The sequence below is a fragment of the Lissotriton vulgaris genome, chromosome 5 (assembly GCF_964263255.1).
Source record: "Lissotriton vulgaris chromosome 5, aLisVul1.2, whole genome shotgun sequence".
Classification (NCBI taxonomy): domain Eukaryota; kingdom Metazoa; phylum Chordata; class Amphibia; order Caudata; family Salamandridae; genus Lissotriton; species Lissotriton vulgaris.
Genome location: NC_141693.1, coordinates 1,809,078,665 through 1,809,100,219, shown reverse-complemented (window position 1 = coordinate 1,809,100,219; position 21,555 = coordinate 1,809,078,665). Strand labels below are relative to the sequence as shown.

Here is a 21,555-nt window from a genome sequence, read left to right as displayed (position 1 = left end):
GCAGGTAGATAGAATTTTAACATTCATAGGTGTAGAGTATCGGTTGAGAACATTTACGTTCCCAGGAAAGGAGCGAGGCTTAGCCATTGGGAAGGCAGTGCACAGCTCCTGACTCATAATTGTGTGGGTGTTCACAGACTTATCCAAAGTTTGTTCACACCCAATTTATACAGTTGTACAATGTAGCAAGAAATGATGGAGCACGTGTGCATTTTAGGTGCCCAAAATACACACGCTGACACTTTAAGTTGAACTAGAGGATGGTCTCTCTTACCAAAAGAAACACCTTAACTCTAATTTTAAGTTGGTGGAATTTCCACTGGTGCAAAATCGGGCCACGGAAACACAACAGTAAAATTTAGGTATGTACATGGGATTCTTGCCTAACACACGACTTCTAACGTTACACTTTTTGTGACTGAGGAACATAAATGTTCAGTGTGTGGGAAAGTTAAAAGATTTCCTGATTTGCCAGTAAAGGCTGAGGCAGAGCCAGACACGTCTCTGACTCATGCGACTATCTATGTCCCAAATATGCCAGCATTTATTATTCTCAGAATTCTCAGCCAAGGCCAGACTGTGGCACCAAAAGCAGCCCTGGCAAAAATGTTAAAACCAGTCACGCTCCCTGCGTCTCCTTACGCAATCTCTCCCTATCCATCCACCCTTGTATCCTCTCTCTTCTTCTCTCTTCTCCTTCTCTTGAAACCACCCTACTACAGCTGCAATTCAGATGGGTTAGCTGGGGAAAGTGACAGAGGCACCAGGAGCAACATGGGCATTCAAGACCAACAGTTAATGGCTCCAACCCACCAGGGAAATGCCCTGAGGAAGAAAAGGCCTGTCTGGCCATGTCTCTGCCCAAGTTTGCTACAATGTCAAAGCTTGCATATCCAAAAGTAAAGCTGTAAATCTAGAGACGTCGGGAAAATGTATCCTTTCACAGACCACTCCAACACTGCCTTTATCAAGTATTCCCTTCTGCAGAGAATTTCCTGTTGCAAAGCTAAAAAGAACATCACTCGTCTTCCCGTGTCTTATGCAAATATTGATATTTAAACAAGATCAAATGATAATTCGGACTTGAAATTGCAATAGGAAAAGTTTATTTAAAAGCAAGAGCGTGAGGAAGCAAGATGCTGTTAACTTTTGTTTGGAGTAACACAATTATATAACACATTGACCTCGAAGTGAATTTTACATTTTTTTTAAGAGAGAAAGTGCACATTTATTAAAGCATTTATAGCGCTCTTTTCCGACAGATTCACTGACAAGCAACCTCTTTGGGAATCCAGGCCTCCTCTACTTCTCCTGTACTGTCTTCTTTTGAGAAGAAACAACTTTGCCATCGACCAAATCTTCAACGATTGTTGTAACGTGGCGGGATCGGTTTATTTCTGAAAATGAGAGAGTGACACAAAGTGGCTCAGTCTTACGAACATCTCGTCACCCCGCACTTTTGCTAACTTTTCATATTTATTCGGAAAAAACAAATTTAAATGCAGTACGAGGAAATCATTGTTTTGTTGCATAAGATTTGAAATTTGTCCTCAGTGTCTCCGCTCTTATGTAAAAGAGAACTTTCATATGTTAGGAAAATTAGCTCAAGAGCTAAACTTAGAATCATAGAATTATTGAATTGAGAGCCACTGCTTAGACCATCATACCGCACCCCCTGCCTTCTTATCCTTCTTATAATATTGTACTACGATACTGTGCACCATTGTGTTCATCCATTTCCAAACATGTGGCAGAGGATCCATGGCTCTACCAATGCTCTTGAGTGCCTTAATTCATGTCTGACTACAGGAGCTGTACCGCTATTTTTGCCCTTGCGGTGCTTGAATCACTGTGTTCAACCCAAGACCCATAGCTCTTCTGTTATATTAATACTCCTGGATCATTGTGTCTGACCCTTGGCATGTCGGAAGAAAACTGCTGAACTAACGTACTTGGAATACACCTTTCACTGCGTCCAACCCAAGCCATACTACAAGACACATTGCCGTACGGATGTACTTGGACTACAAGGATCACTGCGTGCAACCCAAGCCCTACTGCAAGAAACATTACCATACGGATGTACATGGACTACAAGGAACACTGGCATCCAACCCAAGTGGTACTAAAATGCACATTGCCGTATGGATGCATTTAGAATACACCGATCACTGCGTCCAACCCAAGCAAAAGTACAAGACACATTGCTGTGCAGATGTACTTGGACTACAAGGATCACTGGCATCCAACCCAAGCCGTACTACAAGACACATTGCCGTATGGATACACTTGGAATACACCGATCACTGCGTCCAACCCAAGCGAAAGTACAAGACACATTGCTGTGCGGATGTACTTGGACTACAAGGATCACTGCGTCCAACCCAAGCCGTACTACAAGACACATTGCCGTATGGATACACTTGGAATACACCGATCACTGCGTCCAACCCAAGCGAAAGTACAAGACACATTGCCGTACGGATGTACTTGGAAAACTCCGATCTCTGCGTCCAACCCAAGCCGTACTGCAAGAAACATTGCTGTGCGGATGTACTTGTTGTGCATCAACCACTTTGTCGGGCTTCAGTCACAGTACAGGACTGCATGGATCATTATGTCAAATGCCAGTCATAGTACAGAAAATATTGCATCCGCAGTACAGGAAACATTGCTGCACTGATGTGCTTGGACTGCATGGATCACTTTATCCCACTTCGGCTGTAGTACAGGACACATTGTTGTATTGGTGTACCTAGAAAGCATGGATCACTGTGCTGACAGCCTTTCATGATTCACCCTCATAGTAGAGTTTACCTTGTTCTCCTGGGGTCTCGCAGTAATACATTAAACCCGATAACTGATAAACAAGCGGTTAAAGAACTACTACCTTGGTGTTACTAGAGCACTCTTTGCAGAAGACATGCTGTTGTAAAGAGCATTTTTACAGTTGTTAGTGTCAAGATCACTGTTGAGATGTCGAATATGACCTGCACATATATTGTGACCATACTTAATATTGACTTCCACTCCTGGTTCTTATTTTACACCCTTTTGAGTTCGAAACCTCTGCATCAGCACCAGGCCAGTGACACTCACCTCGGCTATGGGGTAGTAAGGTTCTTAGAACTGATTAACATTGCTGCAGGTTCTTTTAGTGTTCTGAATAACTGCAAAGTCCAACAATAAATAGAAAAACATGCCTTCTCTTTCTTAGAACCTCACTTTCTCTCCCCTCTAATTTCTGCAAAAATAGTTCTCCTATGACAAATTTATGCATACACTTATACTTCATAAAGTGAGTGCTAGGTTTGTTCTGAAAGCAGAAATCCCTTTAGGGAACACACAAGCTTGAAATTAAAGTTGTAACTCTGCTTACCTTTGATTTGCTCGACAGGTCTGCTCCTGTGAATGATGAAACAAGGAGCATTGGTTACTGTCACAGTAAGAGGTGTCAGGAGCATGCCCCCTGGGTGAATGCTCATGAGATGGAAACAGCACAAGCATGGACCCGAAGGGAGGAATGTTCTGTGATCTCAAATATGTGATGGTCTTCCCAGTGGTCAACAAACACCTTGGTACAAAAACCCTGAGGTTCATCACATACCACCATAAAGACCAGCTGCTAAGTGTGGTCTGTCTGATAATCCCACTGCGAGCTTGAATCAGGCCTGTGGAGATGGCTGGGCCCCCACTGTCAGCTCTCCAGGGACATTCTAAAGTAGCCAGAAGAACTCACGCTCATCAAAACACTTGCTCGCCCCTTTCCTTCCCTCACTTAACGGGAATGTACTCATAATGGCTAGTAGATAAATGATCTTTTCGTTTTGGTTTTTTCCACTTTTCTGCTGGCTGTTAGTGCCAGCAGCCTGAGTTGAAAGAGCCGGTTCTTTGCAAGAGTTGTTTATTCCCTCGCCCAGGGCTAGTTGAATTCACCAATGAGTGAGTATGGTGCTGGATTAGGCCACCCAGTGGGGCAGGAGGCTGGCAGCCATGGAATGAGCGTTCTGATTGGCTGGCCAATCCCCAACATTCGATAAAGGGCACACACAGTTTATTCTCTTCACGTACACACATACCCGTAAACTCCCATCCACAGTCATAGGTGCAGGGTTAAGGGTTGAACGGTGGGTGGGTGTTTCCTCGCGAGAGTGGGGAGGTGACTGCCCATTGGAAGTGAACAGTTGTGCAGTTTTAGCCAAATGATCTTGAACTACCTTGACAATGTCATGTGCAAACGTAAACATTAAAGGTATATTAAAACTGCAACTCTCAGGGCCCTAGCTTTGCGGTCTAGCTCAGATTTATTATTGCTCTTGCATAGTCTGCCATCTGCCTTCGTAGCCTAGTGGCAACAGTGTCAGCTGTGAAACCAATGTCCCAATCCTGGCTGCACGCCTTGGCTACATTGTGTGGTCTTGGGGACACTCCTTCATCTCCAGGTACCTTCGTTCCATTACTTGGTAAACTCAGGAGCTCTTGGTTATGTACTAACCCAAGTGTTACGCACTACACCCGCCCCTCTAAAGACTTCCTTCACGCACACTTTGGTGACATGGAGAAGTAACATCCCCAGGGTGAGTGAGTCCTTACCATTCCTCGCCGCCCAGCAGGCGCCGGTAGGTGTCGATCTCAGCCTCCAGGCGGGTCTTGATGTCCAGGAGCAGCGTGTACTCCATGCTCTCGCGCTCCATGTCCACTCTCAGCTCGTTCAGCTGGGCCTCCAGGCTTCCTATGATGGTCTGGATCTGCCCCAGCTGGGCACAGTAGCGCCCCTCCGTCTCTGCCAAGGTGCACTCTAGTGCTGATTTCTGTTAGTGAAGGAGATGCAAATGGAATGGTACGGTCAGTTATGACATTTCATTATATCTTGATAGGGTTAGCAGATAGCGCTTTGAAGTCAAGTTAGTCATTTCATAAATTGAGTTCTCAGGCATGTCTAGAAAGGCTGTTTCATATATACGTGTTGATACATAAACACCAAAAACAGCAAAAGCCCAGTGGATCAATCTGGAGCTGGAGACAATGTTTATATAGCTTCTAGAACTGGAATCATCACCAGATGATGCATTCACAACTTAGCATTATCTCCAGTTGTCCGGAATAATTTATGAATGACCTGCAGAACTTAACAAAATAGTCCAGATGTGATCTTTTGAACTGAACGCAATAGTCCAGAAATTCCCTCAAAACAATTGACACAGTACTCCTCATGTGGATTAAAAAACACTCCAGCAATAGCTTCAAGAGCTGGAAAAAATTCTCGATATGGCATCCAGAGCAGGAGATGACTCAATACATGGCTTCTAAGATGGCTTCTAAAATCCTTCATCAACAACTCTTTGGGCTCAATTCACAAAGGTAAACTTATACCTGAAGTCTAAGTTTAGATCTAAAGTCTAAGGTCTCAATTCACAAAGGTAAACTTATACCTGAGGTCTAAGTTTAGACCTAAAGTCTAAGGTCTCAATTTACAAAGGTAAACTTATACCTGAGGTCTAAGTTTAGACCTAAAGTCTAAGGTCTCAATTTACAAAGGTAAGCCTGAAGTCTAAGAATACCTTTGTGGATTGGACCCTTAGACTTAAGGTCTAAAATAGGGCTGGGCGGAACTCGCGGAGGTCCATGAAAACTCCGCCGCGATATTCCACAGAGTTCTGTGAAGGGTCAAACATCGGCACGTTGTGCTGCTTTCACTGACTCTTAGCACCTGGAGCTTTTTCCATGCTGCAAAATGAAAGAGTTAGCCGAGTTTTTCTGGAGCTCATTATTACAGGTGTAACGCGGAATGGCTAAAAGTCAGTGAATTCTGCCAGTGTAACCACATTTTTCGCCCACCTCTAGTCTAAACTTAGACTTCAGGTCTATGCTTACTTTTTGAATTGGGCCCAGAGAGCTAGATAGGACCTTTCAATAGCAATATGTGCTATAACAAGCACCTAACTAGCTGAAAAATATAATCCACTTACACATGTGCTGGGTCACGATTGCTACTGTAAATTTCATAAGCATGCTCAAGAAATAGTTTAAAAGTGATAACCAGTGCTCATGAAGGAAAGCTGCTGAGACACCTCCATTTTGAGCCCAGATTTGAGTTTTAACATGAAGGTGTATTCTTGCGTATATTATTGGGGTAACTATAGCTGGCGTAGAATTCTGTTTTATTTGTGCTTACTCTCACCGTGTCGCCTTTTCGCGCTCGAGAGTTTGTTAAAGCAGAAATCTCTTACAATGATAGGCAGCTGTGAGGGAAAGGTATGCAAGAAAATGTATGTTTTTTTAATGCTAGGAGTTATTTTTAAAGCGTGCTTACACTAAAAACGCCATGTCACTGAAATAACCTGCCTTTAAAATATTGAACTGAATCAGTTAATTAGTAAATGGGAAAGTTTTGAAGAGCTTCCTGCAGTGAATAAGGAAGGTTCTGACCAGAGAGACAAAGGTAGAGCATTTCAAGTTCTGTGGCAGTAACTGGAAAGGCATGAGTCTCAAAAGTTATATTTTTTGTTCTGGTGGTTGTTAATAGGTGTTAAATGTTGTATCCTATAGCCTGCTTATACTTACACCAGCTAAACTTGAATGCAATAACATCCGGGGAAGTTTGATAAACAACTCTATGGACAATGACCATGGCCTTGAATATAGGATTCAATTTTATGAAATTGTGTGGCGTCCACCAGCGTACTAATTGAAAGCTGTGCGGTAGGGCAAGAGATGAGGGACACCCAGAACAAACCCAAACATCAGCTGAGTGTCATCTGCAAACATGTAGACTCTTGCATCTCCTTGATTTAAAAGTTGCGCTAGTGGACACATGTAAATGTTGAATACAAGAGGCAATAATATTGATCCTTGAGGACATCACAAATGAGAGCTTTAGGCTTAGACATGTAGGGTGGAAGTATGACTATTATATGGCGACCTGTCATATAATAAATCAATCTACTCAGGATAGGCCTGAAATACCTATTAAGTCTGAACAACCGAATAGTGCGATGACTGCTTTTAAGTGCTTCAGAAAGGTCCAAAGGACCAGGGCATCAGCACCACTAATTGTCCACCAGCCCACAAAGGTCATCCAAGACCAAGCCTACAGCTCACTTTAACCTGCCCTGAAACACACCTGGGATGCAACTTTGGGGTGACTTGGGTTACTACGTCTTTGTGGGCTATCAATGTCTGCCAGATACAATAGAGGGAGAATGTTGTCCCGTGTTTAACTATGTGTTCTCTTACAAGTTTTCTTCCACATGTTTTGGAATTTGATGGAAGGCGAGTTTCTATGAATATTTATACTAATAATGTAGCAGCAATATGGGTCTAAAATTATTTAAGTCAGAAAAGAGAGATTTCATCTCCTGATATGATAACAATTGGGCTATCTTGATTATAAATATCACAAATGACCATATTGTGATTCAGACGACCCCTAAACACACGTATTAATTGATGTTCTCATGATAATTACTTTTCCTAAGTGAGGTGGAAGACTGTCCACTAAAATGCATTTGCTCACTCCATATGCATAATAACAGTGTATAGCTTTCAAAAGTGTATGCGCCTTTCTACATTTGTCCACTAGATGTCAGGAACACACTATTATACTTCTGCTTCCTGCCTTTAAATTCAGTAGGGAATGCTGCGGTGTCATAACCAGTTTGCAGCCTACAGCAAACAAGTAGATGATGCACGTGGAGTTTTAGTGTTCTGATAAATATCCAGCTTAAGTGCACACAAAGATTCATGAGGTGGAAAGAATGTTACAAAAATCTGCCATTTGAAAGTTATTAAGAAGTTTACGGTATCTTCTCTTTGCATATTTGTTCTTTAGTCAAATATTCTACATAGTCTCAAGCAATGCCCTTGCTTAGTACTATTTCCAGGGAAGCATTATAATATTTTCGGATATTATAGTCATATATGTTGTATATAGGAAGAGGTGAGGCGCCGCGGCCAGGGTGACTGACTCCGGAATCTGGAGATCACGGTTCGATCCCCGGTGCCAGCGGCAGATTAGCCCAGCACCATGTGACTCTGGGCAATAGCTTGCTTAATCTTCCCGACGGACCCTAGCGCCTAGAAACCCTTACGGGTGATTGTTCACGCTTTATAAATGTGGATTATTATTATTATTATTATTAAAGACTGCTACTCCGACGTTGACTTCGAGTTGGGTGGCAGTCAATGCATTGGGGAAAATCTCCTCTCTTCATATGGGCTGCTTAATGTATTCCTCCTCCAGCAATAATGGATTAAACAGGTTGTTTTCAAGGCAAACATAGCATGGAAATGATGGCACCTTGCATGTATCATCCGTGCCTACGGTAAAAGCAAGGGAAGAAGAGAATGACGTCTGTAGCCAGAATGATGCCTTACACAATTCGGGGCATATTTGCAAGGGTATTGCGCCACAGAACCATCACTTTCACTGACTTCCTGTGGTGCAATACCCTGCTCCATATTTACAAAGGTGTTAAGACACTTTTTGTGGCTTAACACGGCTTTGTAAATATGGTATCCTTTCATGCAGTTTTCTGCATGAAAGGGGCATGCAATGGGTGTTGCTGTGGCCGTTCCATCGGGCATTGCTTTTTGATGCTGCCCCAGATTTTCAAGGCTGTGTAAATCGGAGGCAGCGCCAAAAACAAATGCCCTGCAATAGCAGGTGGTAGAATGGTGCAACGAGCAGAAATACTTTTGCAGCACGCAATGCATTTTGCAGCACACATAGAAAGAGCAAAACAGCATTAATGTCTCTTCCCCTCATTAAATAATGAGGATTTGCTACTTCTATTTGTGCTGCAGAATAGAAGAAACAAATCGCCATTATTGATTGCTTATGTGCAGGAAGGGACACCTTCCTGTACATAGACAAGCATTCCCTGCAACACAGGCATCCTTGCACTATGAAGCAAGGGTGTCTGTGTTGGAGCTAGGCAAATATTTTTAACACCAGCGCTAGGGAAAACATAGGGTGCGCCGTATTGTTGTAAATACGGCGCATCCCTGCGTTTGGAAATGGCGGAGCGCGGCTCTGCATATTTTGACGCAGCTCTGCACTCCGCCATCTCCTTGTAAATATTCCTTATCTTCCTTTTCAGGGTGCAAGTTCTTTACACTGAATTTTATGGCTTCTACAGCCCTGATTGTAAATGTGTTGACGTTTCCAACCACTGAGTAAACCAATGTTTGACAGGGATTCGGAATTCCGAGTTGTTTGGTATTTACTGAAACCGACACCGAGGGGCATATTATCAAGGGCTGTATTACCACTTTAGCAGCACTTTTTGCCGCTAAAGCGGCAATATTTTTATTGCCCTATTAGCAAGCTGTCGCTAACAGCTGTTAGCGACCGTTTACTGGCAATAGCGCCCATTTTTTTGCCGCTTTGCATGTCAGCATTATTTATCACTAATGACATGCAACATAGGCGTTCCTCACTACAATTAAAGGGAAACAGTCGCAAACACAACTTACCCTATTATCAATGCCTGCGAAGCGATAAAAAAAGTCTTGCTAACCGAGATTATCGCTTGATTTGAACGCCTGATAAAAACTTGACTTAGCCATCTTGTCAATGGGGGGTGGATTGTTAGGTAAGTACACACTTTCCTATTTGCAAGCTTTTCATTAGCGCAAGCTTTTCATGAGCTGGTATTCTCACGCTATTTCTGGTTTTCGCCTCTATCCCTGGATTTTTTATTCCCTTAGAGATAAGCGTTGCTAATAACGCGCTTTCTCAGCGATGAAATCCAGCGATAGACGGCGATAAAAAAATGCCGCAAACCTGGGTTAGCAATAATTATCGCCACTTCTTGCTAATATGCCCCCAAGTGTGTCAAAAGTCACCTCTTCATTACATTTTTCTCTTTTACTATAAATACAGATTTGTTATTTTACATAAATTGCTCTTATCTGTTCTAATTTATTCAGTACTTGTAATACTCCGTAATGTTTATTACTGTTACATTGTATTCAGTATGTATATTATTGTTGCTTTCTGAATCTTAAATAAAAAACATTTCACAAAAAAAAACTGCCCTAATTTAACCGGGGAAAACAGTATACAGCATTATCATAACATGTGGATTTTAGTGTGTCAAGCACAAAAAATGTGTTACCCAAACACTGGGAATAGGTGCTGTTTATTACACTCAATAAATAATGAACCTCTGGGAATCAGTATTTTTCGAGTGCGATAAATAGCACCAATTCCTCTGACACACTTCTAATCAGGACCTATTTAAGGACCTTAGTGCACCTGGATATCTGTGGGCAACCAAGAAGACTACAGGGTAACATTCTAGGTGCATTCATTCAACGTGTCATCCTTACAAGGCAGATACAGTGAATGCTAATGAGCTGGGTTAAATCTTGTTATTTACAGTGGAGCAAGCACTATATGAATACAGGTTTCAACTGATCTACATTACACCTACCATAGCCAGCTGGGCCTGCAGATCAATTTCCAAGGTCTGGAAGGTCCTCTTCAGCTCTGTGATCTGGCTTATATTGGACTGTATCAGATCAGTGTTGGTGGTGATCTCTTGCTTCAGCTCACTGGTCTACAGGCAAAATACAAGCACAAAAAGGTGGCCATTCTATGTATATGGAATTTATGTTTTTAGAAAAACTTCCTGGTACGATTTGCAAGATGTATTTACCCTCTGGATGAACTGCTCCTCAGCCTCTGAGCGGTTCTTATCAGCCATCTCTTCGTATTGATATCTCATCTCATTGAGAATCTTCAGCAGGTCGATGCCCGGCGCCGCATTCATTTCCACAGTGACGTCGCCCTTGTTGCCTTGGTAAGCCTTGATATCCTAGAAAAGTTTAAGAGACAATCGAGAAAGACAAAATTATACAGGAAACTAAAAACAATTTATAAAAGCAGTTTAAGAATTTTTTTGAAAAAACAGAAAAAATATTCTTAAAAATATCAAACAAATAAAATAACACTAAGAAGACCATTTTTAAAGAACATCTAAAACATTTAAAAAATAATATAATGGAAAAAATATAGTGCTTTCAGAGCAAAATCACTCGTGGATTTTCATAGCTGACAGAGACTTTCTATTTCACTTGGCGCATTGCATTCGATCTTGTCTGAACAAGTGGCTGCTGCAATTCTAAAAGCAGACATACTTTTGTAGAATTTTGGAATCTCTGATTTACGCAGGCCAATTATTATCTTGTAAACTTGAAAGGAATTATTTGGCAGATAGCCTGGCCATGGTAGAGTTGTGCACTCTAGACGAATTAAAGTTCTACACTTTCCAACCTCACCCCTTTTACGAAGCTGCCCTTTTCCACCCAGTGCACCGCCTACTTCCTGGAATATCTTGCCCATCCTCCAGCGTTCCTCATCCCCTGTAATCAAGTGCAGGAAAGGGTTGTCTAATGTAAGGCTATTAAGACCGACTCTTTCGGCTAACCACTGACCCTGTCAAGGATTCTCATTTAAATGTATTTTTGGCAAAACAATGTTATGTGGATATCATAAAATATGGCAAAGAAACGACCCTTATGGATTCAGGCTAGACACCACTTCTTCAATGTGATATTTCACATTTGAGAAGAAAAAGGAGGACACCTCTTACACCATGCTACCTCATCTCATAATCAAATTCACCCTTTCCCCTAATCAGTCCACCAGCTGACTGGCCCTATTACTGTTCTTCCTGTTGTATTATGTTCATAGATGGAGCACCATCTGGAGTGGACCTCAGCAACAGTAGTACCATGTCAAGGCATGGGAACAGCAAGAGATTTGGGGAGATGTTTAAAGTATTACATATATGTGGATTTCTTTCAAAATCCAGGTGGATACCCCATGCAGGGGTGGTGCAACCACAAGGTTTCTGACAGCAGACATCTCTTAGTAAGGCGAATGGAACTGTGCCAGAGGAATGGTGGCCATAGTGTCTGCTGACCTCATTGGACAGGCTACCACCAAGCTACAAATGACCTCTCAAAAGGTCACTTAGAATGAACTAAGTACATTGTCAAAAACACATTCAAGCAATATTGAAGATAATACCTTGCTTGAAAGTCTGTGGAAGGTTGATACATAACCCTAAGGCATAGAAAACATGCAGCTTTATTTAGACCCTGGAGGACAGACCTTTGGTCTGCCAGGGACACGCCTCCATCATACTAGCAGAGGACTGTCCACCTGATTTTGAGATCCCCGCCTGCTTTACATGGATCTACATGCAGTGAAGGGAACCACTGCAATGGTGGCTCCATCACAGAATTGCAGTTTACAAGAGTGGGCAGTAAGGGCACCATGGTTTAAGCGCATGTTCAGCACATTGTGTTTGTTTGGAGAAAAGAATCCCAAGATAGGAGTTTGTTTCTTTTTCTAACAAAAAGTAAATGGCCAGATGCACAAGAAGCTTTTTCTCTGTGCGTGGGAACCTTTTAATATGTTCCCTGCCAGTTTCCATCATGCCTTGCGTAGCAGTCATGGGCAGGAAGAATGAGTGATCCTAGTCCCACCTTCAACAGGGTGGGACGACCATCACTGTGATCCACTGCTCTGGTGGTAGATGGACCTCTGAGTGAGAGATTACTGTCGGCAGCAAGGCTCAGCTAATGATATCTCAGCGCTTCTCTCGACTCTCTTAATAGAATGGAGGACCTGCGGGTGTGGAGAGGCGGAGAACTGCCGGTTTATGGGGGTCCTTGGCTGACCAAACCCTACATGAGGCTCTAAGATGGGAAAAATAAAACTAAAACAGGGGACACAACAGAGAGAAAGCACATACGCTGGAACAGGGAACAAAATCACATTGGGTGATGGGCTAAATTGCTGCTAGATCAGAGAGCCTGTTGAGGGATAGAACACAGTGGAACAGTTACCCACCCCAACACAGGACGGGGCAGTGAACATAAACATTCATAAAATTACTACATTTTTCATTATGATAAATGAGCAAAATTCTCAGTAATTACCATTATGCAATTTCGCATATCTTTTTTAAGAGAGCACACACCTGGCATAAAAAGTTACTAGATACTAGATGAAGACTGTTTTGCATAGAAAATGCCTCGCTGAGAGACATGCTCTGCTATAGCCAGTCTCCATACAAATGTTATTATTTGAGGTGTGTGATCGCTTAAAAATGTCACATGGGATACCAACAAACCACATTTCATTCTGAAATCGTAATTTCATGAAACTTTACAAATGCCCATTTATGACATGAGTCAGGAAGTACACAGACAAGAAACACACAATACGGACAGACACCAAGAGAGAAAGAAGGGAGGCAGTCCCTTTGCAGAACTATAAACACAGGGCCTCATTTATGAAAAGTGTTGCATTGCTGTGGTAAAATAGTGGTGCAACACTTTTCAGTGCGCCCTCCTGCGACACCATGGGTACACTGTATTTACTGTACGGTGCTCCATGTCACAAGGATTGACAGATACGTCAGGAATCCTGACGTATTAGTCGGCGCAAAAATGGTGCATTACTAGACTGTGTCTAGAAACAGACGCAACTCCAGCAATGTGTCATTTCACGTGGGGCAAGCCCCATGTGAAAAGGTCTGCTCCACTCTTTACGCCTGCCTCAAGCAGTCATAAAGATTTGATGCAGTGAGGCCGTAGAAGTCTCATAGATTTCACTGCAACATTTCTACAAGCCTTTTCTGCGCCGTAACGCCCACCCTACATACATGATACCAGTCGCAGGCATAATGTAGCGTAGGGATTTACAAAGTGAAGCATCTGCCTAGATGCATCACTTTGTAAAAATGGAGCAGTGTGGCAAATGTTTTACGCTGCCAGAGCGTCACAAAAAGTTACGCAAAGGCGGCGTAAGGGCCTCATAAATAAGGCCCACTGCATTTAACAACATAATAAGTGAGTCTTTAGGAGAGGGACACATGTGGGCTGAGACAGGAGAATATGTACATAGGGACTGCAATACAAAAGACACTAGAAGGAGTAGTGACGTACACTGGGATGTGTTACAGGCAAAAACACAAACACTTACTAAAAACATAAGCACACACCCAAAACACATACATACAAACGAAATTAAACAAATGACTCATTGATCAATCCCATAAGGCTTTTTGGAATGCCGAGACATAAATTCGCATAAACCCAGAATCAGTATACAAGGGTCTGCACACTAGAACAGAATCACACTAACAAGCTCAGTGTAATAAAACAAAATACCCAGCTAACACTCTATTATCGGTAGCTGCAAGATACAACCACCAGCTTGAACCCCGACCATTCAGAAAAGCCACAAAGAACAGAAAACAGTCTGCATGTCAAGGGCAGAATAAACACTAATCCAAACCCCTGCTGCTACACCTGCACGATCAGCGGAAGGTCACAAGGCCAATCAACCTTGGGAGCTCTGCTTTTCAACAACTTACAACCCCTGGCTTTACCAATGAAAGGGAGTCATTGGCAGGTACTGCAAAAACGGAAACTTACTGGCTACAAGGAATCACAAGGGCTCATGGGCTCATATTAGCTGTATGGCTAGACAAACAGAGTAGACCTGCCCCCTCTGAAGACCTGCTACCAAACGACCACACACAGAACATTGACAGCACACCAGAAGTGAAACACATGGCACACTGAACAGTTGCACGGGTTACTGGCTTGTCAAACATATGGAACCTGCAGCATTGTAAAAAAAGATGCTGATAATAGAGGGGGCAGTGGTGTGTGAACCGTACGTATAGGAAACACACAACCCCTGCCACTCTTGCACAACTTAGTGCAAGGTCCAAATCCCGATCAGAGCCACTGTCGTTTGGAAACCTCAAGTTTTAGCAGACAGCAATCTGCAAACTGGAACCCCCAGCAGCACCAATAGACTAAGGAAATAGGAACCTGCTGAAAAAACGTACAATATTACACCGCACCCTTCCCATGGCTGAAACCGTATTCCTCAGCCAGCCCTCCGCTTGCGTACAAATCTCCTGAGAGGGGTTGCGTATTCTGTGAATTTATCAGGACACCGGAAGTTTTCTAAAGTGCTAGGAAGTTATTAACATGAAAGCTAATCCATATAACTATAGACACCACTGGAATCTTCATATAGGAAGAGGAGACTCGCACCTGGTTTCCTTGGTGGGCGCGTGTTCTCTAGTACTCACCTCCTCATGGTTCTTCTTCAGGCAGAGCAGCTCCTCGCTCAGTCTCTCGATCTCCGACTCCAAATCTGCCCGTGAGAGGGTCAGCTCATCCATTACTTTACGCAGACCACTGATATCACACTCCACGTTGCGACGTAGGAGCGCCTCACTCTCGTACCTGTTGGGAGAGCACACAGCAATGGCATGAGATGGTGTGAGCCAAGGAGCTGATGTTGACTAGGTCAACATTCATGAAGTGTGGTACAGGAGCAGACATTCTGCGCGTGGAAAGTGGGATGTTGGCAAATAGCCCTACCTAATGTGCTTCAATGAGGCGTAGAATTGGAATTTGGCTCTAATAAAAATACCTTCTTTTCATCCAGTACTGCATATTAGCAAAATCTTAGCACTTAAAATAAGCAAACCCATTGGTAATTAAGTTATTGACTAAGGAGAGCATGATACAGAACTGCTCAGCAGTAAGTGCCTAACTAAGTGAGCTACCTGATATCTCAAAATTGTTTCAAACAGAATGGGGATACATACTGTAGATTAATTAAAACCTACTTAACATGTGAATTTAAAGGCCCAATGATTTCAATTTGTCTTACTGTTTTATGTGGACGTCGAGTGGGCTTCTAAAAAGATGGTCTTGTCTAGACACTCTCAGTCATGTGGCCAGCACATTGTACATGCTCTGGCCCAGTCCTTCCATTCTTAAAGGCACTAGCTAGTTCTGTAACCTCCTGCTTCCCTGTGGGCCATTAAGCCTTTACATTGGTTGAGATGAGGTGAAGTTGGTGACTCTTCTAGGGTGATCTTGGATGTAATGTAATGTAATCTTAGTTCCAGAATTAATTGTTGAAAGTAATCTTGGCGCAGTAACTGTACCTTTCTCCGCCGTAATTACAGAGGTACTTGGAACCCCTCCGCCCTCTTTCCTTACAGACCAATAAACCTCTTTTTGTGAGATGAGTTACAACCTGTTTGATATTATTCAACCAAAGTGGAAATTTACGTATTGTTCGCAAAGGATCTCTGTAACATCAAGAGAGGCCATAGAAACAAATTGAAATGGCGAGCCAAGCACATTGAGGGAGGATAATTCCACAGTAAAGAGACATTGCTGAATGAAAAATACTGCAGTTTATGAGGTGAGCTCTTAAGAAAACACTTTCCAATCAGCTCATGTCCCTATGAGTCAGACTTTGGAGAAGAGACGTTTGAAGGCACAACAAGTTAGGGTCTGAGAAAAGGTACCGTCATAAAGAACTAATGGTGGTCCCGGGTTCCCAATAAACTCTCTGAATGGTTGACTGTTTTTCATAATCTCATTCCCCTGAAAATTGCCCCAAGCCCCAATTCTCTCTTTCCTCCCTTGTCGATGATGAGCTTCTGTTGATTGTTATACTTACTTCATCTTGAAGTCCTCAGATGCCAATTTTGCATTGTCAATCTGGAGAATCAACCGGGCGTTGTTGCAGCTTGCGGCAATGATCTAAGGAACAAAAGGCATAGAGGTGGTGATCTCATCTCCAGGAAACTCGCAGAAATAGGTTCTTCCCTTTTGGCAACTAACACGTAATGATATCCTATGCAACTTAACTCAGTAGATTTGAAAAAAACAGTCTCCTTTTCTACAATCTGAAGACTCTCCTTGCTCACGATTATTTTTGTTGTATGCAGCGTGCTTTTCATTTGGCCAAGACAATGTGAACATATGTGGTATGGACCAGTAGCTGCAAGGCCCACACGGGTTGCCTCTTCAGGCAAGTGTGTCATTTGAAGAAATGTTTAACCAATGCTGCATCATGTGACCAACATTTTATATTTTTAAGATCATGAAAGAAGTGAACTCATTCTTGAGCACTGGAGTTTATTGCTCAAAGTTTTCTATAAATCAAAGATGGACAGAGTGTTTTAGGGACAGGGTAGAGGTAAGAACTTTGGGGTATCTTGGCCAAATCAATAGCAATACAACAAAAAACGGACCTCTACTCATCTGCAATACTAAAATGTACATGTGTGCATTCAGTATGTACTCTACTGTAATCCGGTAATACCATAGATGTAAAGAAGGGGCGTCCAATGTGGCTCCAGGAGGACCAGATTTTCAATAGATTTTCAATATAAAGATTGGCTATAAAAATGATTTGTATTTGAAATAATGTAATGCAAATTTATTTTATTTGGAAATCCTGAAGGCCTATCTTGGATCTAGCTCTTTTACGCTGGCCTCTCCTGAGCTAGAGGAATATTGAATGAATGAATACCACTTGTAAAGCGCGCAGCTGCTTCTATTAAATAATTTGTTATCCAAACGTGATTTAGTACCTAATATTTCAGAATCTGTTTGAATGGGATACATCACCAAAATGGCACAGTAGCAGCATACACATTACTAGAGTGTCAAAAAGCTTCCTTTCTCTTTTCCACGGCTGCATTAGTCTGATTGATGTTCACTAACAAGTAGCGTACAGGATCTGAAGTATCTGGCATAGCGAAAATCAGTTCAGTTTCGTTGCAGCTTTCTGACAAATGCACTTCCTAGTTCAAATTCATTCATGTGTTTCTTTTGTGTACATGTTCTTTATAGGGGAAGTAACATTTACCCGTTATTTACTCTCCAATTTCAACCCCACCACTTTATTCCTTTTCTCTTAACTGTTTTTTTTCATTAATCTCTAATCCTCCATTCTCTCGTTCCCACTCCCTCCTTCTACACTGTGTCTTACCAAAGTAAACGGTTTCTATTTTTAAAAATATATTTTCATTCCTGTTTGCTTTGTTTAACCTGCTCCTCCCGCCATCTCCATCCATGCTGGTGCTCTTTTTAACTGTTTCAGTGCTGTCAAATATTCCATCCTTCCTCTTCCCCTGTGTCCTATTCAAACTGTGACTGCTGTAGAAATAGAAAAGAGATTACACCGGCCCAGTTTACTTCTTGTATCCGTTTCTATTTTGTCTGCTTGAGTTATTTTCCTGCTTGACTTTTATTTTCGTTAGTTTGGCGAATTCTCGAAAACTTCTGTTTTATTTTTATAGTATTTTTCCCTCTCCTAACCCAGACTCCATGCGAAACCGTTAGTTTCTGTGTCATTTTCCTAATTAAGGCTCGATCATCAATTCTTTAAAACTGCTTTCTTGAAAAGGTTTTCAAATAGTTTTCTTCAATCAGGTATTCTCTTTCCTGGCATTCCCTCAGCACAACAGCCTTCTGTTTAGTTTTTCACTTTCCTGCGTTTTTTCCTTCATATACATATTGTGAAGACCATTATAGTTCAATATTATAATACTCCTAGCTCTACACTCCACTGTCAGACCTCATTTCACTATCGGTGTTTGGATTTTACTGGCACTTCTACTGTCCTTCCATTATGATGTACCAGGAGGTTTCACCTCTTTAGTTTGTAATGCCTTCCTTCACTTGACACAACCATTGTCTTTCAAAACCTTATTTTCTAACTCAGGAGAACAAGTCAACAATGGGAGAACCACACGTTCATAAGTTGCCCTTCTTCTTAAATGATAAATGCAAATCTTGGACTTGTGTTATCCTCATTGACCCAGAGGCATACATCAGGCACGTTCCCTGTTCATCAGGATTGGAAAAATCAAATAATCTCACTGGTCTTTTGCATTTTATTGAAACATTCTATTCATATCCTCCATCATGTCTGATCAACTCCCTCCTAGTTTGGTTAGTCGGGACCTAGGGTCAGACAGATATCTATCTCTCATCAATTTCACCCCCTGGGGCACTGAATGAATTCCAGGATGTTATGGCAAATATAGGTGGACAACACCCAAAGAAAATTCCATTTAAAAAGTAGTGAGTGCTGCACTTTACTCATTATTTTAAATACATATCAAATTTTTAGTAAACACTTACCCCCAATATTCTATATCCACTAGGAAATATGGAACAGAAAGGTATCACCAACACCTGACCAGGAGCAGTCGCAGAGGTGCATTTTTAGGGTTTAGAGTAGAAAATCATAGTGCAGTGTACTTCTAAAAATCTCACTACGAGGCCTTCTTTTTTACTCCTAACATTCTGTTTCATTTGGTAAATGTGTGCAAACTTTTTAAAACAAAATACTAACACTTTTTTTCTCCCAAAGACCTTCATACTTACGGTGGACCATTTTTGTGGTCATTTCAAGCTCACCCCAATTGAGTTCACTGCTTTGCCTGGGATAAAAACAATCTAATTAGAGGAAGGATTCCTACCTGGTTCTTCAAATCTTCAATGACCTGGTAGTATTTACTGTAGTCTTCAACCTTGGGTCCATAGATAGCTCCAGGTAGGTGCTTCTCATACCAGTCCTTGATCTTGCACTCCAGCTCGGTGTTAGCCTCCTCCAAGGAGCGCACCTTGTCCAGGTAGGATGCTAGGCGGTCATTGAGGTTCTGCATTGTTACCTTTTCGCTGCCCGAGAGTAGACTGTCCCCATAAGCATAACTCCCTCCAGAGCTACCACCAAAGACCACGCTACCACTGCCACCAAACATACCAGCAGAGGTGCTGCTGAAGCCTCCACTAAAACCACCACCAAGGTTGGCACCAGGAATGCCAGCTGTGAATCCCCCTCCAGATCCGCTTTGTAAGCCCATACTCTGACCTCCTCCATAGACACCAGTGGAACTGCTTCCCAAACCACCAATGCCACCATAGAGAGAGCCACCACCTAGCCCAGAACCCATGCTCTGCAATCCCCCAAAAGATGATCCACCGCTGCTGTGCACAGAGGTCCTGATAGACCTGGTGCCATGTGAAGAACCATGCTGAGATGCAGATTTCAAAGACATGGTGTACAGCGAGTGGGGAAACTCTGGCAAAGCGGCACTAGGATCTAGCAAGCTGAATGTGCAACTGAGTGATGTTTCTCTCATTATATACCAAATTAGGAGGGTGTTTCATGGCTGCGGTCCACGGCGCCTTTCATCAAAAGGGGGTTTGCCAACGTAGTATTTTTGTGCCCATAATTGTATATGATGAGTTTTTAAGTTAATAACTAACTCCATTGGGTCATTTCTTGGAGAAGCACATGTAAGTGCCTAGGGGTGGATTCTTTGATAAAGGATAGAGACAGGCGGAGTACTGATGCTGTTTTATTGAAATAATCCCTTTAATTGAGTTGAGTAATCCTCTTTTATTATATATTTTTGCACAATTTTTTGAAGTGTGAGAGCTGCATTGAATACACCAGGTGAAACCAATAATGCTTAGGATTCATATAAACCTTAATTGTCTCTTATATGACAGGACGACCATTTCTGGATAATGAAAGGCTTGCAGTAAAGTGGGAGCTATGCCTAATGAATAATAATGTTGCACCCTTTCACAGCCGCACCCCCCTCAGCTTGCACCATCACTAGATGGATCGCTGGGAAACGACGTAGGAAGGGACAGCACTAGTAATTTAAGTAATTATGCTGACAGACAACCTAATTTTGCTCACTGTTTCTTAAAATGGCACAAAATGTATACTTCTTCTGTTTTCTCTAAGTCACACAGATTCCTGCAAAAGACCCTTCCTTCTCCTAAAGCACAGCTCTCCACAAATTAAAGCAAACAGACATATTTTAATAGTATTTGTTTACAGTTCTGCTATATTAATGAGCCTGATATACATGTGAAAGGTTTCATCACTTACAAGGCTTTTTGTAATAATGATGACACCTTTTTATTGTTGAAATATCTCTATCGAAGTTAGGCGTCTCTTAGTGAGACCAGTGATTAAACTGGCGGAAAAGAAAACAAGAGGATATTGCACCATTAATTGAGTTTTAAAGAAATTAATTGATACATTTTTTGGCACATAAATAAACATTGTACATTTAAACAGTGGTTTATGTACATGCACAACTACTAAATTTGTATGGGAGACTTTCAATCTAAGGTATACTTTATATACGATTTCTTTCAATATTGATTGCAAATTTAAACCTACCTCTAAAGAAAATTGAGAATTGTACCTTCTCTCTAATTTAGCTAGGTTCTATTTCCTCTTGATTTTCTCAAAGTACTGACTTTATCCATATTTTTGGACTCTGTGGATTCTTACACTTTATTTGACTGCAACTAATATAGATATTTCATCACTGTGATTATTTATAACAATCATTGACAAAAATACTTACAGAGTAAGTGATTTAATACATTTAATATTCCTCAACTAATGAGGGTAGGTGGAAATATTTTATAAGACGGCATCATAAGAGTGCCTGTCGAAGCTGTGCTAGAAATTGTTGTTATACTCAAAACAGAAAATGAATGTGCAAGTAACTGTTTGATATGTGCAATTATCAATTCAGACTTAAAATAAAATAATGGATATAGGCAAACAGTTTTTATTTGCTTCACCTCTGCATGCCAATCGTACCTCTTATATGTCCTTATTCTAAAAATTATTTTGCATGAAGCAGGATTCTCTTAGCT

The 21,555-nt window shown here is 41.8% G+C and overlaps 1 protein-coding gene across 1 annotated transcript; it reads right to left on the bottom strand.

Moving 5' to 3' along the window:
• Window positions 1-1,083: 1,083 nt before the first annotated feature.
• Window positions 1,084-19,976, bottom strand: LOC147717254 (keratin, type I cytoskeletal 12-like). Its single transcript, XM_086924200.1, has 8 exons — window positions 19,344-19,976; window positions 16,526-16,608; window positions 15,132-15,288; window positions 10,665-10,823; window positions 10,440-10,565; window positions 4,594-4,811; window positions 3,380-3,405; window positions 1,084-1,397 (listed from the first exon to the last, which is right to left on the bottom strand). The coding sequence occupies exons 1-8, from the start codon at window positions 19,920-19,922 to the stop codon at window positions 1,303-1,305; spliced, it is 1,443 nt and encodes a 480-aa protein (XP_086780326.1). The 5' UTR covers window positions 19,923-19,976; the 3' UTR covers window positions 1,084-1,302.
• Between the last annotated feature and the right edge of the window lie 1,579 nt (window positions 19,977-21,555).